Source organism: Pseudorasbora parva, chromosome 4, assembly GCF_024679245.1.
Source record: "Pseudorasbora parva isolate DD20220531a chromosome 4, ASM2467924v1, whole genome shotgun sequence".
Classification (NCBI taxonomy): Eukaryota; Metazoa; Chordata; class Actinopteri; order Cypriniformes; family Gobionidae; genus Pseudorasbora; species Pseudorasbora parva.
In genome coordinates, this window is record NC_090175.1 from 7,051,729 (window position 1) to 7,066,692 (window position 14,964).

The 14,964-nt window shown below is 37.5% G+C and overlaps 1 protein-coding gene across 1 annotated transcript in view; it reads left to right on the plus strand.

Moving 5' to 3' along the window:
- Nucleotides 1-1,346: 1,346 nt before the first annotated feature.
- Nucleotides 1,347-14,964, plus strand: part of zgc:136908 (Transitional endoplasmic reticulum ATPase) — a 34,544-nt gene continuing 20,926 nt past the window's right edge. The window contains exons 1-5 of the mRNA XM_067440701.1: nt 1,347-1,566; nt 2,658-2,769; nt 4,193-4,365; nt 4,552-4,694; nt 4,941-5,071. Coding sequence (XP_067296802.1) covers nt 1,547-1,566; nt 2,658-2,769; nt 4,193-4,365; nt 4,552-4,694; nt 4,941-5,071 — 579 coding nt within the window. The 5' untranslated portion in view covers nt 1,347-1,546. The remainder of the gene's footprint in view (nt 1,567-2,657; nt 2,770-4,192; nt 4,366-4,551; nt 4,695-4,940; nt 5,072-14,964) is intronic.

A 14,964-nucleotide genomic window follows, 5' to 3' on the forward strand; every position in this document is an offset into this window, starting at 1 on the left:
CATCATTAATAAAAAAAAAAATTTTTTCTTTCATAAAATCGTAATTTTATAAAACAGTTATGATTTTTACTAGAAAAATTTGTATTCATGATACGTGAAATTGGAATTTAAATGTAATAAATCAGTTCTTGATATCAACAATTGAGTTTGAATGGCATCCTATGGTGACATTTCACTAGTGGACATACAGACATCAAGAATAGCCAGTATTACTAGTAAAATTACTATTGTTGATATCAAGAATTACATTTCCACAAGTAAAAATTATAATTCTTGATATCTGCGATCATAGTTCAACATGTTACATTTGGCATTTCTGATTTCTGAAAACGTATTTGTGATATTAATAATTAGGAGAGTCATTTCATATATCTAAAATGACTTTCTACCTAGTGATAATCAAATTATTGATATAAATTTTTTTTTTTACTAGTAATTCAATGGTTTATATCAAGAACAGTCAATTGCACTATAACCACTATTTTTTTCTTTCATTAAATCATAATTTTAACATAAATTTAACAATAAAACAATTATGATTTTTACTAGAAAAAATCGTATTCATCAATCGTGTGTGAAATTGGAATTTAAACATAAAAAATCAGTTCTTGTTGTCAACAATTGAGTTTGAATGGGATTCTATGGTGTTATTTAACTAATGGAAATACAATCACAGATATCAAGAATTATAGTTTTTGACATTTTTACTAGTTGAAATGATTCTTGATATCAAAAATAGCCATTGATTGTAGTAAAAATCAAATTTCTGATGTCACGAATATGCATTTCAATAAGTGAAATCTGAATTGTTCATGTGACGAATTCATATCCTGGGAATGTTAAAACGGCTTGCCATATGCTGGGAGTTGTAAATGTCACCATGGGTTATGATATTTGATATGTGTACCATAAGCCATAAGTCAAGTCAACATTAGACCAGCATCCGCCTTGATGAATGTAGATGCTGTGAGTGAGTTTCAGAAGAAAATTGCATTGTCCAATCTTTGTGTACATCATTGAATAACCCAAGTGTTTCTTATTGCCCTCTTTCCGACACTTCAATGTCAGCTCATTTTGAGGAACACGCAATTGTTTCTGTACGTCTTCTCGGTTGCTTTGTAATGAGAAAACTAAAAGCTTTTTCGATTACATGCATTAAAGTGGACGAGTAAAGCGCTGATGAATGTTTATGAATCTGTGTGTGATTGTTAGATGGTGAGAGGAATGTCTGGAATGAGCAGGGTGGGAAAAGAGGGCAAACACATCGAAAAACAAAGGAAAACTCTTGAGACAGCCTCACAATTATTCACTGTTTGTGTACATGTGCATGACACGTGCACAGAAGCTTATGTGAGGGGACGGGTTTCAGTCGTGCCACACACACACATTTTCTAGGCATGGAGCCTGAATGCGATCAGGGAGAGCGTCACACTTCGTCCTGCATTGCTCTGAACTGAGGACTACAGACTAGACCCGCACTTCTGACCTCTAGGACAGGCTGATTTTAGGCTCTTTTCCTCCGATAAACCCGCCCTGCCAGCCTGCCATGCCCGCCGGATCCTCAGAGTGAGTTTAACCGCGGAGCTTCGGCCCGGGAGTGTGTGTGTGTGTATGTGTATGTTTACACTGCATAAGAGTCCTCTAAAAAACAAGCTTTTTAAATATTCCAGCTCGTATTGTTGAGTGTTACAGTGCGTGTGAGTATCTTTTCCAGCTGATTTAAAAGGTTTGATCGTGAAAAGTAATGTGGGTGTTTGTGTTTGTCTAACGTTAGGTAGTTTGATCTTGGCAGTAGACATAACTTTGCTCTAAAAACAGATCAGTGTCACATGAAGAAACAGGAGACCAGACAGCAGTGTGTGTGTGTGTGTGTGTGTTTGTGTATAACTGTTTTCATGTGTCATCCTCATTTAAACTCCCTGTTAAGACTGAAATGGCTACTACTACTGCATTTTCCTCAGTTGTTTATTAAAAAAGTGAAACTTGTATATTATATTAATTATTTACACATAGACTGATATATTTCAAATGCTTATTTCTTTTAATTGTGATGATTCTGACAACTAAGGAAAATCCCAAGTTCAGTAAACAGGAGACCAGACAGCAGTGTGTGTGTTTTCATGTTTAATCCTGATTAAAACTCTCTGTTAAGACTATAAAATGGCCAATATAATGCGATTTCCTCAGTAGTTTTATATTTAAATGTACATGGACTATTGATCTATTATAATGTTATTTGACTGAAACCTTTCCCACAGATTCACTTTTGCATTCACAATGCTTGAATTATATTATTTTCATAATTCTGCCAGTTTCTTAAAGTTCATGAGTATAAATATTCATTTTATGTGTGACATTTTATGCTGCCTATTGTAAGTGTGCTGTTTAGTGTAATATTATTGTGCAGTCTGCTGTAATATTTATATGCAGTGATTTTCAATATCGCTGATTCTGAAGAAAGATTCAGAAAAACAACAGCGGTAAGCTTTTACATGTGCTGACTAGGCTTTCATGCATGTACTTCATTGTATATTATTAATGTTGTGGAAAATTGAATTGTTCACTGCTATATAAGTGTGTGTGTGTGTGTGTGTGTGTGTGTGTGTGTGTGTGTGTGTGTGTGTGTGTGTGTGTGTGTGTGTGTGTGTGTTGAGCAGTTCAAAGTCGGAGGATTTCTCCACTGCTATTCTGAAGCAGAAGATTCGACCGAATCGACTCGTCGTGGATGAAGCCACCAATGAGGACAACAGTATTGTGTGCTTGTCACAGGTAACGTGTCTATTGGAGTGTGTGTGTGTGTGTGTGTGTGTGGTTGAGTGTTGAGTGCTGAATTGCTTCAAAGAGGTTTCCCAAAACATCTCCATGTATATCTATGTACTCTTAGAAATTAACGTTTCTGCAGTGCTTAAAAAAAGATTACCCAAAGTACCTTTCAGTGAACAGTTCTTGTTTTGGTAACTGGGGAACACATATTCACTATTAACTCTGATTTTTGCCTCAATAAACCCAATTTACTACTCACTAATAGTTAGTACAGTAGTTTTTGGGTGTGATTAAGGGATGCAGAATAAGGTCATGCAGAATAAGGCATTAATATGTGCTTTATAAGGACTAATAAACAGCCAATATCAGTGATAGCCTATACATGCTAATACGCAAATAGTTAATAGGGAGAATTGAAACCCTAAAATAAAGAGTTTACCCTTTTTTTGTTCTTGTAAAGAACCTTTATTTTCAGGGGTTGACGTTAACTTTTTTTGCTCCAGCCCCTGGTCGTGGTTTTCCAAGGTTACTAGCCACAGTTTTGACATTGATATCATGGGGAAAAATTGCCATATAGATATTTTTAATATTATCTCACAATGAGCAGCAGGTTTATTAGGCTACTGTCACTTTAAGAGCTGATGCACGGATCCATTATAGTTTTACACCGGCTGTGTTTGTGTGAATATTTGCCAAGACTGGCATTTTGACATTATTTTGTATGTTTTTGGCTGTTTAAGTGCAATACGCAGCAAAAAAGAGCTCAATTTAGTCCTGAGAGGCAGCTTTATGTGCGCGCACTTTGGGTATGAGCACAAAATCTGCAGGAATGAGTCAAATTATGTGTAATAGCAACAGGAGCAAATTTCAAGCCCTGTAACAGCAGAAATATTCATCCGGAGCGATTGAGTGCGGGGAGACGGGTTTGTGTGTCAATTCAATGATGGAGAGAGAGAGAGAGAGAGAGAGAGAGAGAGAGAGAGAGAGAGAGAGAGAGAGAGAGAGAGAGAGAGAGAGAGAGAGAGAGAGAGAGAGAGAGAGAGAGAGAGAGAGAGAGAGAGAGAGAGAGAGAGAGAGAGAGAGAGAGAGAGAGAGAGAGAGAGAGAGAGAGAGAGAGAGAGAGAGAGAGAGAGACGCTGGAATTGTGTATCTATTCTGCTGGAAATTATTATTAGAAGCATTTCAGATATTCAGGTATCAAAAAATAAATCTATATTTTTGACATTATATTTATTATTTCTAACGCTTTTTAAAAAGACTACAATTGAAAAATGTATATATTATATATAAATTCAACCTGACAAAGTTACTAGAAGGAGTGATTGTGTTACACGCCACTGCTGAAATCAACCCGTCTTTGGCGAGTGTTTTTGTCAAGCCTTGTTTATTTGTAATAGTGTGTGTGTTTGTGTGTGTGTGTGTGTCACAGGTCAAAATGGAGGAGCTGCAGATGTTCCGCGGGGACACCGTGATGTTGCGCGGTCGTAAACGGAAACAGACGGTCTGCATCGTTCTCACAGACGACACGTGTAGCAACGAGCGCGTGCGCATGAACAGGGTCACCCGAAACAACCTGCGCGTGCGCCTCGGTGATGTCATCAGGTGTGTGTGTGAGATGACATCAGGCTTTACGGACGCCCCTGCTTTTCCCAGCAAGATCACTGAATACATTAATTTAAAACTAAAAGCCTTAGCTGTTGTTAGTGTCAAAGCTAAATCTAAAATCTGTAAATCTACTGGGGTACTCCCTATGTGTGTGTGTGTGTGTGTGTGTGTGTGTGTGTGTAGTATCCACGCCTGTCCAGATGTGAAATATGGGAAGCGTATCCATGTTCTTCCCATTGATGACACTATCGAGGGGCTGACGGGTAACCTGTTTGACGTTTTTCTGAAGCCGTATTTCCTGGAGGCCTACCGACCGGTTCACAAAGGTACACGTGCTCGTTCACTGAGTTAAGTTTCAGATCTCGTTTAGTTTTGGATCTTCTTTGAGCTTTGGATTGACGTTTGGACAGCTGGGGTCAGGTTCAGGGAATGATTAGATGATAAGCCAGGGTTTTAATGTTTGCAACATCATTATTTAGTACGCTATTTACCAAAAAAGTTTTTTTGGTCTACCTATTTCATTATGCAAATATCCAAATTGATAAAGGAGTTTGTTTTGACACTTTCGGCAGGTGATATTTTCCTGGTCAGAGGAGGCATGAGAGCAGTGGAGTTTAAAGTGGTAGAGACAGACCCCGCCCCACACTGCATTGTTGCCCCGGATACCATTGTCCACTGCGAGGGAGAACCAATCAAACGAGAGGTATGTGTGATTTCAGCACACCTGTCGAGAGTTAGCAGCGCGTCATGATGTCACGTAGGGCTGCGCAATATATCCAAATTATCGAAATATCGCAAATGTACATATCGCAACGGCACCTTTTAATAGGACACTTCAACATTGTGAAAAGTGTATGTTTTAGGTCGGCATATATCAGAGAATAGACTGGGCACATTACTGTTACTGATGTGAGTTGCTTGATGTCAAAAAGAGCTGTCCATAGTTTTCACGTGTCGTCACACACTTATGGGAAAGCCTCCCTGGAGGCAAAACAAGGCTCTTCTCCACTGACCGCCAGTCATTTTCACCAGGTTTGTAGTCAGTATTAATGCAAGACAGTGATGTTAAAGGTCCTGTTCTTCGCGTGTTTTCGAAGCTTTGATTATGTTTACAGTGTGCAATATAACATGAGTTCATGTTTCGCGTGTAAAAACATAGTATTTTCACACAATTGACTTATCTGTACAGCGCTGTTTCCTCTGTCCTAAAAACGGCCTGATGATTTCCTTGTTCTCTGAAGTCCCTCCTTCAGAAACACGTAACGAGTTCTGATTGGGCCAGCGCTTCCCGTGTTGTGATTGGACAGCAGCTTAGCGCACTGTCCGGAAAGGTCCCGCCTCTTACCATAACGGGCAGATGCAAGCGCTGAATGCTCGCTCTTCTCCACGCGGGAGAGCAGCAAGACCACGCCCCCTATTTTGCGTGTTCTTGTGGGCGGAGTCAACAAACGGTTCTAGTGACGTCATCACAGCAGGAAGTGCAGAGGTGTAGTCCAAACCGGCCGTTCACTGTAGGCTTTGAAAGGGAACTTCTGTTAAATAAAATATCTCGCTTGGCATTGAACTTTGAGCTTTATAATTTTACAGGTATTATTTATGCTCCAACAGCAACATTACACACTAACTAAAGTTTGAAAGATGGAATCGTGAAGAACGGGACCTTTAAAATACCAAATTCAATATTCACCGTATTGATGTTGCACACTTTGTACAGGAAAGCAGATGAACACTGAATATTAGTGCAACACGAGGTTTCTCGTTAGGCGTTTCCCCATCGAAACCCATTATAAAGAAAACGTTGCGTTCATATTCTGGGTTTCATCTACTCGCCTTTATATAGTATGCATGATCAAAAAGGTGTAAACTGAATATAATATCAGTTTAATATCACTGTTTTAGTACATTACGGCAATTTAATGATTAAAGAAGTCATCAGCTCACCCTCCGTCTGCTTGATCAGCTCTATAATGGTTTTACTGCATAATTAATCTGTGTAAAATCAAGTGGTGTAACAACTCGATTTAAAGTAAAACCCAGATCAACAAATCTTAGATTAGCGTTAAACTTTGCTTAACTAAATCCTTATTGGTGCAACTCACCCTGGAGTGTTTTTCACGTTAAGCATTTTAAAAACATCCCGTTGTTTTTAGTGATTGAAATACTGCAGCAGGTGCTGTATAGTGGCCAAAACGTGCATCTTGTTCACATATTTTTGTTTTAAGATGAAAATTTGGCAGGTTTGTGCTGCAGTTCAATGCCGTTCTGTGGTGGTTTGTCCCCTCCAAGGCTCCGCAACAGTCATGTGACTGAAAACTATGGATTAAACGTAATAACTTTATTTGTTTAAAACAACTATTTGCAGTCTCATGCTGTCTGAAACACACACACACACACACACACACACACACACACACATTTGTTTTTGTGAATTGTGGGGACATTCCATAGACGTAATTGATTTTATACTGTACAAACCGTATTTTCTATCCCCCTACACTGCCCCTACCCCTAAACCTACCCATCACACACACACACACACACACACTGCCCCTAAACCTACCCATCACACACACACACACACACACACACACACACACACACACACACACACACACACACACACACACACACACACACACACACACACACACACACACTGCCCCTAAACCTACCCATCACACACACACACACACTGCCCCTAAACCTACCCATCACACACACACACACACACACACTGCCCCTAAACCTACCCATCACACACACACACACACACACACACACACTGCCCCTAAACCTACCCATCACACACACACACACACACACACACACACACACACACACACACACACACACACACACACACACACACACACACACACACACTGCCCCTAAACCTACCCATCACACACACACACACACTGCCCCTAAACCTACCCATCACACACACACACACACACACACACTGCCCCTAAACCTACCCAACACACACACACACACACACACACACACATACACGTCTATATTACCAAGAGGGGACTATCACTCTACACTATCCAAGAGGGGACCTGTGTTTCTAGTCATTTTGAAGAAACAAAAATTACATACAAAATTTTCTTTTAAGGTCCTTATTCATAATATAACTTCAAATAAGCATTTTTTTATTTTTTTAAAAACATGCCAAGAGGGGACCTGAACGATGTCTACCTATCCAACAGGGGACCTCCATAGACTAGTGTGTGTGTGAATGTGAAGTGAGCTGGCAGTCAAGTCTGTCTTCATTATATATATATATATATATATATATATATATATATATATATATATATATATATATATATATATATATATATATATATATATATATATGCCATCTCCACCATTACATGTCTTTACAAATAAATAACATTGTTTTTTAAATGATTATAAATGCAGTTAAGCTTCGTACAGACTGTATAATGTCTCAAGTAATAATATGTCTTTTTATAATAACTATGTTCTTTTGAATGTACTGAGAAGTATTTATTTGTAACCTAAAATATACTTTAATGCCATTTATTTTGAAGCTTATTTTTAAATATATTTATTACACAGTCGCAATAAAGTTACAAGATGTAACATCAAGTAACACACTACACTTAGTTAGTCCACAAGTCTTCTTGTGCTTTAGTATGTTAGTCAACACATTAAAATAAGTTAACTTGTTTACACAGGCATCTGGTATCACAATAGGCACACACACACAATATACCTTAGACATAACACCTAATACATTACAGAAAAGTCATTTCTTTAAGAAATTCATTCTCTGTTGTGTCTTCATAATTACAGTATATGATCAGTCCACATCTCTCATTTAAGATTATTGTCAGGTACACCAATGCATTTACATTTGTGCCCGATTGTATTAGCTGCCTATTCAAATATAGTTTCTGCTCTCTAAAATCCCCCCGAAATACTTTGTTCTTGAGATTTTAAGAGTGAGATTTGATTTCTTGCACCATTTACAAAAATAAAATAAATCAAGGACTGGACAAGCAGAAATTGTTCTTTAGGGTTATAAGGTCCCCTGTTAGATAAATCACGACGCATGTGTGTTTGCTGTGACATTTCTTATCATCACAAACACACTGCAAAGATTTAGAGTTTTTACAGCAATAACTGAGTTTAAAGGGTTAAATCAAGCAGAAATAGCTCTCTAATGTATTAATTGGAGGTCATTATTGAATAGTGATTACGTTACACACACACTGACTCAGGTCCCCTGTTAGATAGTAAATCACGACGCCTGTGTGTTTGCTGTGTCATTTCTTATCATCACAAAAACACTGCAAAGATTTAGAGTATTTACAGCAATATCTGAGTTTAAAGAGTTAAATCAAGCAGAAATAGCTCTCTAATGTATTAATTGGAGGTCATTATTGAATAGTGATTACGTTACACACACACTGACTCAGGTCCCCTGTTAGATAGTAAATCATGACGCCTGTGTGTTTGCTGTGACATTTCTTATCACCACAAGCACACTGCAAAGATTTAGAGTTTTTACAGCAATATCTGAGTTTAAAGAGTTAAATCAAGCAGAAATAGCTCTCTACTGTATTAATTGCAGGTCATTATTGAATAGTGAATATGTTACACACACACACTGACTCAGGTCCCCTGTTAGATAGTAAATCACGACACCTGTGTGTTTGCTGTGTCATTTCTTATCATCACAAACACACTGCAAAGATTTAGAGTTTTTACAGCAATATCTGAGTTTAAAGAGTTAAATCAAGCAGAAATAGCTCTCTACTGTATGAATTGCAGGTCATTGTTGAATAGTGATTACGTTACACACACACTGACTCAGGTCCCCTGTTAGATAGTAAATCACGACGCCTGTGTGTTTGCTGTGTCATTTCTTATCATCACAAACACACTGCAAAGATTTAGAGTTTTTACAGCAATATCTGAGTTTAAAGGGTTAAATCAAGCAGAAATAGCTCTCTAATGTATTAATTGCAGGTCATTATTGAATAGTGATTACGTTACACACACACTGACTCAGGTCCCCTGTTAGATAGTAAATCACGACGCCTGTGTGTTTGCTGTGTCATTTCTTATCATCACAAACACACTGTAAAGATTGAGTTTTTACAGCAATACCTGAGTTTAAAAGGTTAAATCAAGCAGAAATAGCTCTCTAATGTATTAATTGCAGGTCATTATTGAATAGTGATTATGTTACACACACACTGACTCAGGTCCCCTGTTAGATAGTAAATCACGACACCTGTGTGTTTGCTGTGTCATTTCTTATCATCACAAACACACTGCAAAGATTTAGAGTTTTTACAGCAATATCTGAGTTTAAAGAGTTAAATCAAGCAGAAATAGCTCTCTACTGTATTAATTGCAGGTCATTATTGAATAGTGATTATGTTACACACACACTGACTCAGGTCCCCTGTTAGATAGTAAATCACGACGCCTGTGTGTTTGCTGTGACATTTCTTATCATCACAAACACACTGTCAAGATTTAGAGTTTTTACAGCAATAACTGAGATTAAAGGGTTAAATCAAGCAGAAATAGCTCTCTAATGTATTAATTGCAGGTCATTATTGAATAGTGAATATGTTACACACACACACTGACTCAGGTCCCCTGTTAGATAGTAAATCACGACACCTGTGTGTTTGCTGTGTCATTTCTTATCATCACAAACACACTGCAAAGATTTAGAGTTTTTACAGCAATACCTGAGTTTAAAGGGTTAAATCAAGCAGAAAGCTCTCTAATGTATTAATTGGAGGTCATTATTGAATAGTGATTACGTTACACACACACTGACTCAGGTCCCCTGTTAGATAGTAAATCACGACACCTGTGTGTTTGCTGTGACATTTCTTATCATCACAAACACACTGCAAAGATTTAGAGTTTTTACAGCAATACCTGAGTTTAAAGGGTTAAATCAAGCAGAAATAGCTCTCTAATGTATTAATTGGAGGTCATTATTGAATAGTGATTACGTTACACACACACTGACTCAGGTCCCCTGTTAGATAGTAAATCACGACACCTGTGTGTTTGCTGTGACATTTCTTATCATCATAAACACACTGTAAAGATTGAGTTTTTACAGCAATAACTGAGTTTAAAAGGTTAAATCAAGCAGAAAGCTCTCTAATGTATTAATTGCAGGTCATTGTTGAATAGTGATTACGTTACACACACACTGACTCAGGTCCCCTGTTAGATAGTAAATCACGACGCCTGTGTGTTTGCTGTGTCATTTCTTATCATCATAAAAACACTGCAAAGATTTAGAGTTTTTACAGCAATATCTGAGTTTAAAGAGTTAAATCAAGCAGAAATAGCTCTCTACTGTATTAATTGCAGGTCATTATTGAATAGTGATTACGTTACACACACACTGACTCGGGTCCCCTGTTAGATAGTAAATCACGACGCCTGTGTGTTTGCTGTGACATTTCTTATCATCACAAACACACTGTAAAGATTTAGAGTTTTTACTGCAATATCTGAGTTTAAAGGGTTAAATCAAGCAGAAATAGCTCTCTAATGTATTAATTGCAGGTCATTGTTGAATAGTGATTACGTTACACACACACTGACTCAGGTCCCCTGTTAGATAGTAAATCACGACGCCTGTGTGTTTGCTGTGTTATTTCTTATCATCATAAACACACTGTAAAGATTTAGAGTTTTGACAGCAATACCTGAGTTTAAAGGGTTAAATCAAGCAGAAATAGCTCTCTAATGTATTAATTGCAGGTCATTATTGAATAGTGAATATGTTACACACACACTGACTCAGGTCCCCTGTTAGATAGTAAATCACGACGCCTGTGTGTTTGCTGTGACATTTCTTATAATCACAAACACACTGCAAAGATTTAGAGTTTTTACAGCAATAACTGAGTTTAAAGGGTTAAATCAAGCAGAAATGGCTCTCTAATGTATTAAATGCAGGTCATTATTGAATAGTGATTACGTTACACACACACTGACTCAGGTCCCCTGTTAGATAGTAAATCACGACGCCTGTGTGTTTCTCTCCTCAACCCCCACAACCCCCCACTCACAATTTACATTTCAATAAGGGAAGACTTGAAAAACCAGTTTGTGAACCACAGGCCAATAGAGCTCAAACTACCAATGTGGCAGAACCCTTCTCAAATAAACTAGAGAAGATGCTGGGATTTGCCCTGCCAAATTAAACTAAATTACAGTTTTTACAATCGCTAGGCCACATTTCTCAATACTTTGGTCATTTTCAAAATCCTTCACACAGTTCTCCAAACCAACTTTCTGCTTCACAGCAGTTATTTCACATTCAACATCCACAAAAACTAACAAAACACTTAATTCATGTCTCAAATCAAGTGCCAATGATCCACAGTTTAGCTTGCACAGACTGAAGTTGTGATCACTGTGTGAAGAGTTTTGAAAAAGTGTGTTTATTATTAAAAATGTTTTGTAAAAGAAAATTTTATATCACAGCTTAACTGTGGATCAACATTGCTTTAGCACAACATGCATTCAATGGCAACATCTTTCAATTTACCTGAAATCTTTTCTCACTTTGACACAAACACAATCAAATCTTTGTTCTACACAGGACAATTTGCACATCCTTACATGCTGTTTTCCAAAGTGTTAAACTTATGGACAAAACAATAACATAATACAAAACTGAATGAGACAGCAATTTACAACATGTATACAGTAATATTGTAATGCAATTTATCCTGCTAAAAAAATCAAACACTATCAAAGCAACTTTTATGAAACTGAACACCAACACAAGTGTTAGTCCATTACCATCCATTCAAAAGAGGAAACTTAGGAATAATGTTGTACTGTAATGTAAGTATGCAGTGAATTATAAGCAGTAGAGAGTGTCATTCTAGTTTTGTAAAGACATTTTAATTGTATAATGTTCCTGATGTTAGTGTTGGATAAACCTGTGCCGTGCTCTGTAAGAATGAGTTGATTTGTAAATGTAAAATTAACTGCTGTGAAGCTGAAAGTTGGTTAACAAATTTATAAACTCCTCACTCAGTTCTCCTAAAGATTGGGAAATGTGTTCTAGCGATTGTAATTTAATTTCATCATGTAATTTCAATTTATTTTTGGCCGTGTATTTGGTCTAGGACATAGGTAACAGTAGTGAGGTTCTGTGTCTCACCTGTGAGAGTCTTCATGCATTGAAATGTAAATTACTGGTGGGGGGTTGAGCAGCAAACTCAACACACACACTATTCTCTATTCCAATTTCAAGAGCACATCTAAAACCACTAGCCCAAACACATTACAAGTGAAAGCACAAATAAATACAAAAGATATGATACAAATAAAATAAACAGTGCTTTTCAGAACGGTCTCTCAGTAGTTGTAATATAACAGTGTATTGTCCTCACTGTAAAAAAAAAAAAAAAAAATATATATATATATATATATATATATATATATATATATATATATATATATTTTTTTTTTTTTTATAAGTTAATAATTTTAAAGTTACTTTTTCTCAAAGTGTATGTTCACTTAACTGAACCAACTATGACATAAGCAACTATGTTTACTGGGATACTTCCTATTTTTTTTAAATAATTTTGTATTCATTTGTCCACTTAAGAGTAAAAAGTCCTGAAAGAGAGCTCAGTTTAGCATTCGTGGACTGTCAGAGATACAGCTTTCGGGGCGTGTGCTTCAGGTGTTCACGCATCTAGCACGTGAGTAATGATGAGCCTTCTGAAGCAAAGTGGCACGTTTGTGTAAGAACAATGTCCATATTTTAAACTTTATAGACTAAACTAACTATGTTTATTGAAAGAAATTGTGTTTTAGTGTTATTATGAAAAGAGTAACCCCTGACGCTAAGTTTTGTTTAGCTCTATCTTCTCTCTTCAGTGTTTGTCAGTGCACATACGTCAAATATTCATGGGTGAAGAAGGGTTACTCTTTAAAGGACAACTCCGGTGAGAAATGACCCTATAGGGGTAATTAACAGATGGTTACAGAGTAGATCTTTCTGTGGGATGCGTTTTCATGGAAATCAAGTGTAAAGAGTTTTATCTCTAAAAACAGATTTGAGTGACGAACGCTGTGCTAAGTGATGAACTGTGACTTGGAATCTCATATGGGCCATTGTTTCCGGAAGAAAGCACTGAACGCAATAGAGAAAAAAAAAGAAAAAAAAAGTCCATGTAATTAGATTTCACAAACTTAATTCCTATCGACCAGCTCACTTAGCACAGCGTTCGTGGCTCGAGTCGTCGAGACTGTTTTCCAAGATGGCTGCAGTCTGTAAACGTGTAATGTACTGTCTTTAGAAAGTATCTTCTTATTAAACCGTTTGTACTCTAACAAGTTCTCAATGCTTCGTTTGCATGTAGGGACCCTCATTATGCTGCCTTGTTAGTGGTATTAACTAGCGATTTAATTTCACTTATTCCATGCCCCATAGACATTATAAGCTAATCTGTGTTTAGAGATAAAACTCTTTAAATTCGATTTTCATGAAACCGCATCCCAGAGAACGATCTACTCGGTAACCATCTGTTAATTACCCCTAGGGTCATTTCTCACCGGAGTTGTCCTTTAAGCGCAATGTGATTCGTGTGGCACTGAAAACCGAAAGCTAGTATTTTAGTCTATGGATCAGTTACTGTGTGGATCAGTTATATGATGGTTAGATGCACTTTTATGGACCGACAAGGCACTGGCATTTTAAAGCTGGGAAGAGCCAGGACTTTTTTAATATAAATTTAAATAACTCAGATTTTATTCATTTAAAAAAAGAATGTCATATACACTTGGGATGACTTGAGGGTGAGTAAATCATGGGCTAATTTTCATTTGTAGGTGAACTAACTGCTGTAAACCGGGTCTACAAACACAGTAGATCCACACAACCCCCCCCCCCCCCACACACACACACAATTTACATTTTAATAATAATAAATAAGGGAAGAATTGAAAACCTAGGGCCCCTATAATTTCCGCGATCACGGAATCGCGGACGGAATCGCGGAATTGGCATATTAACGCGGAATCTGGTGTTAACGCAGATTTCCCCGGAATTTTACATATTTGTAATGAAATTCTGTGTCGTGTGGGTTAAGAACATATGTCTGAGGAAAGTGCAGACCGGGGGAAGCGACACAACCCCTCCCGTCATTTCAGCTCGCCCTTCAAAACAATGAAAGTACAGCGAAGTTGGTCTCCACGGCTCTGCTTTCGGCAGCGAAAAAGTTAAGAAACTCGACGCTAACGGCGGTTTCACACTGCACGCGCAGGCGGCGCAGAAGCTTTGCGTATGGAGAGCGGGAGCCGCGCTCGTGTATTGCACATACAGACAAATATTGTCCATTCTGTCAGATTTTCCGGTGTTCTGCTCGACCCCTGTCATCTCGTGCTTTGATTTATATGCACATTAGGCAGCAATGCATATCTGTTGCAAATGCAACCATTTTCCCCTCTGTTCCAAACATGCATTTAACATGCTGTATATGGCTAGTTTACATGATAAGTAACCTTAAAGTTAAAATTAAGCATCTAGTTTTAATCATTTAAAGG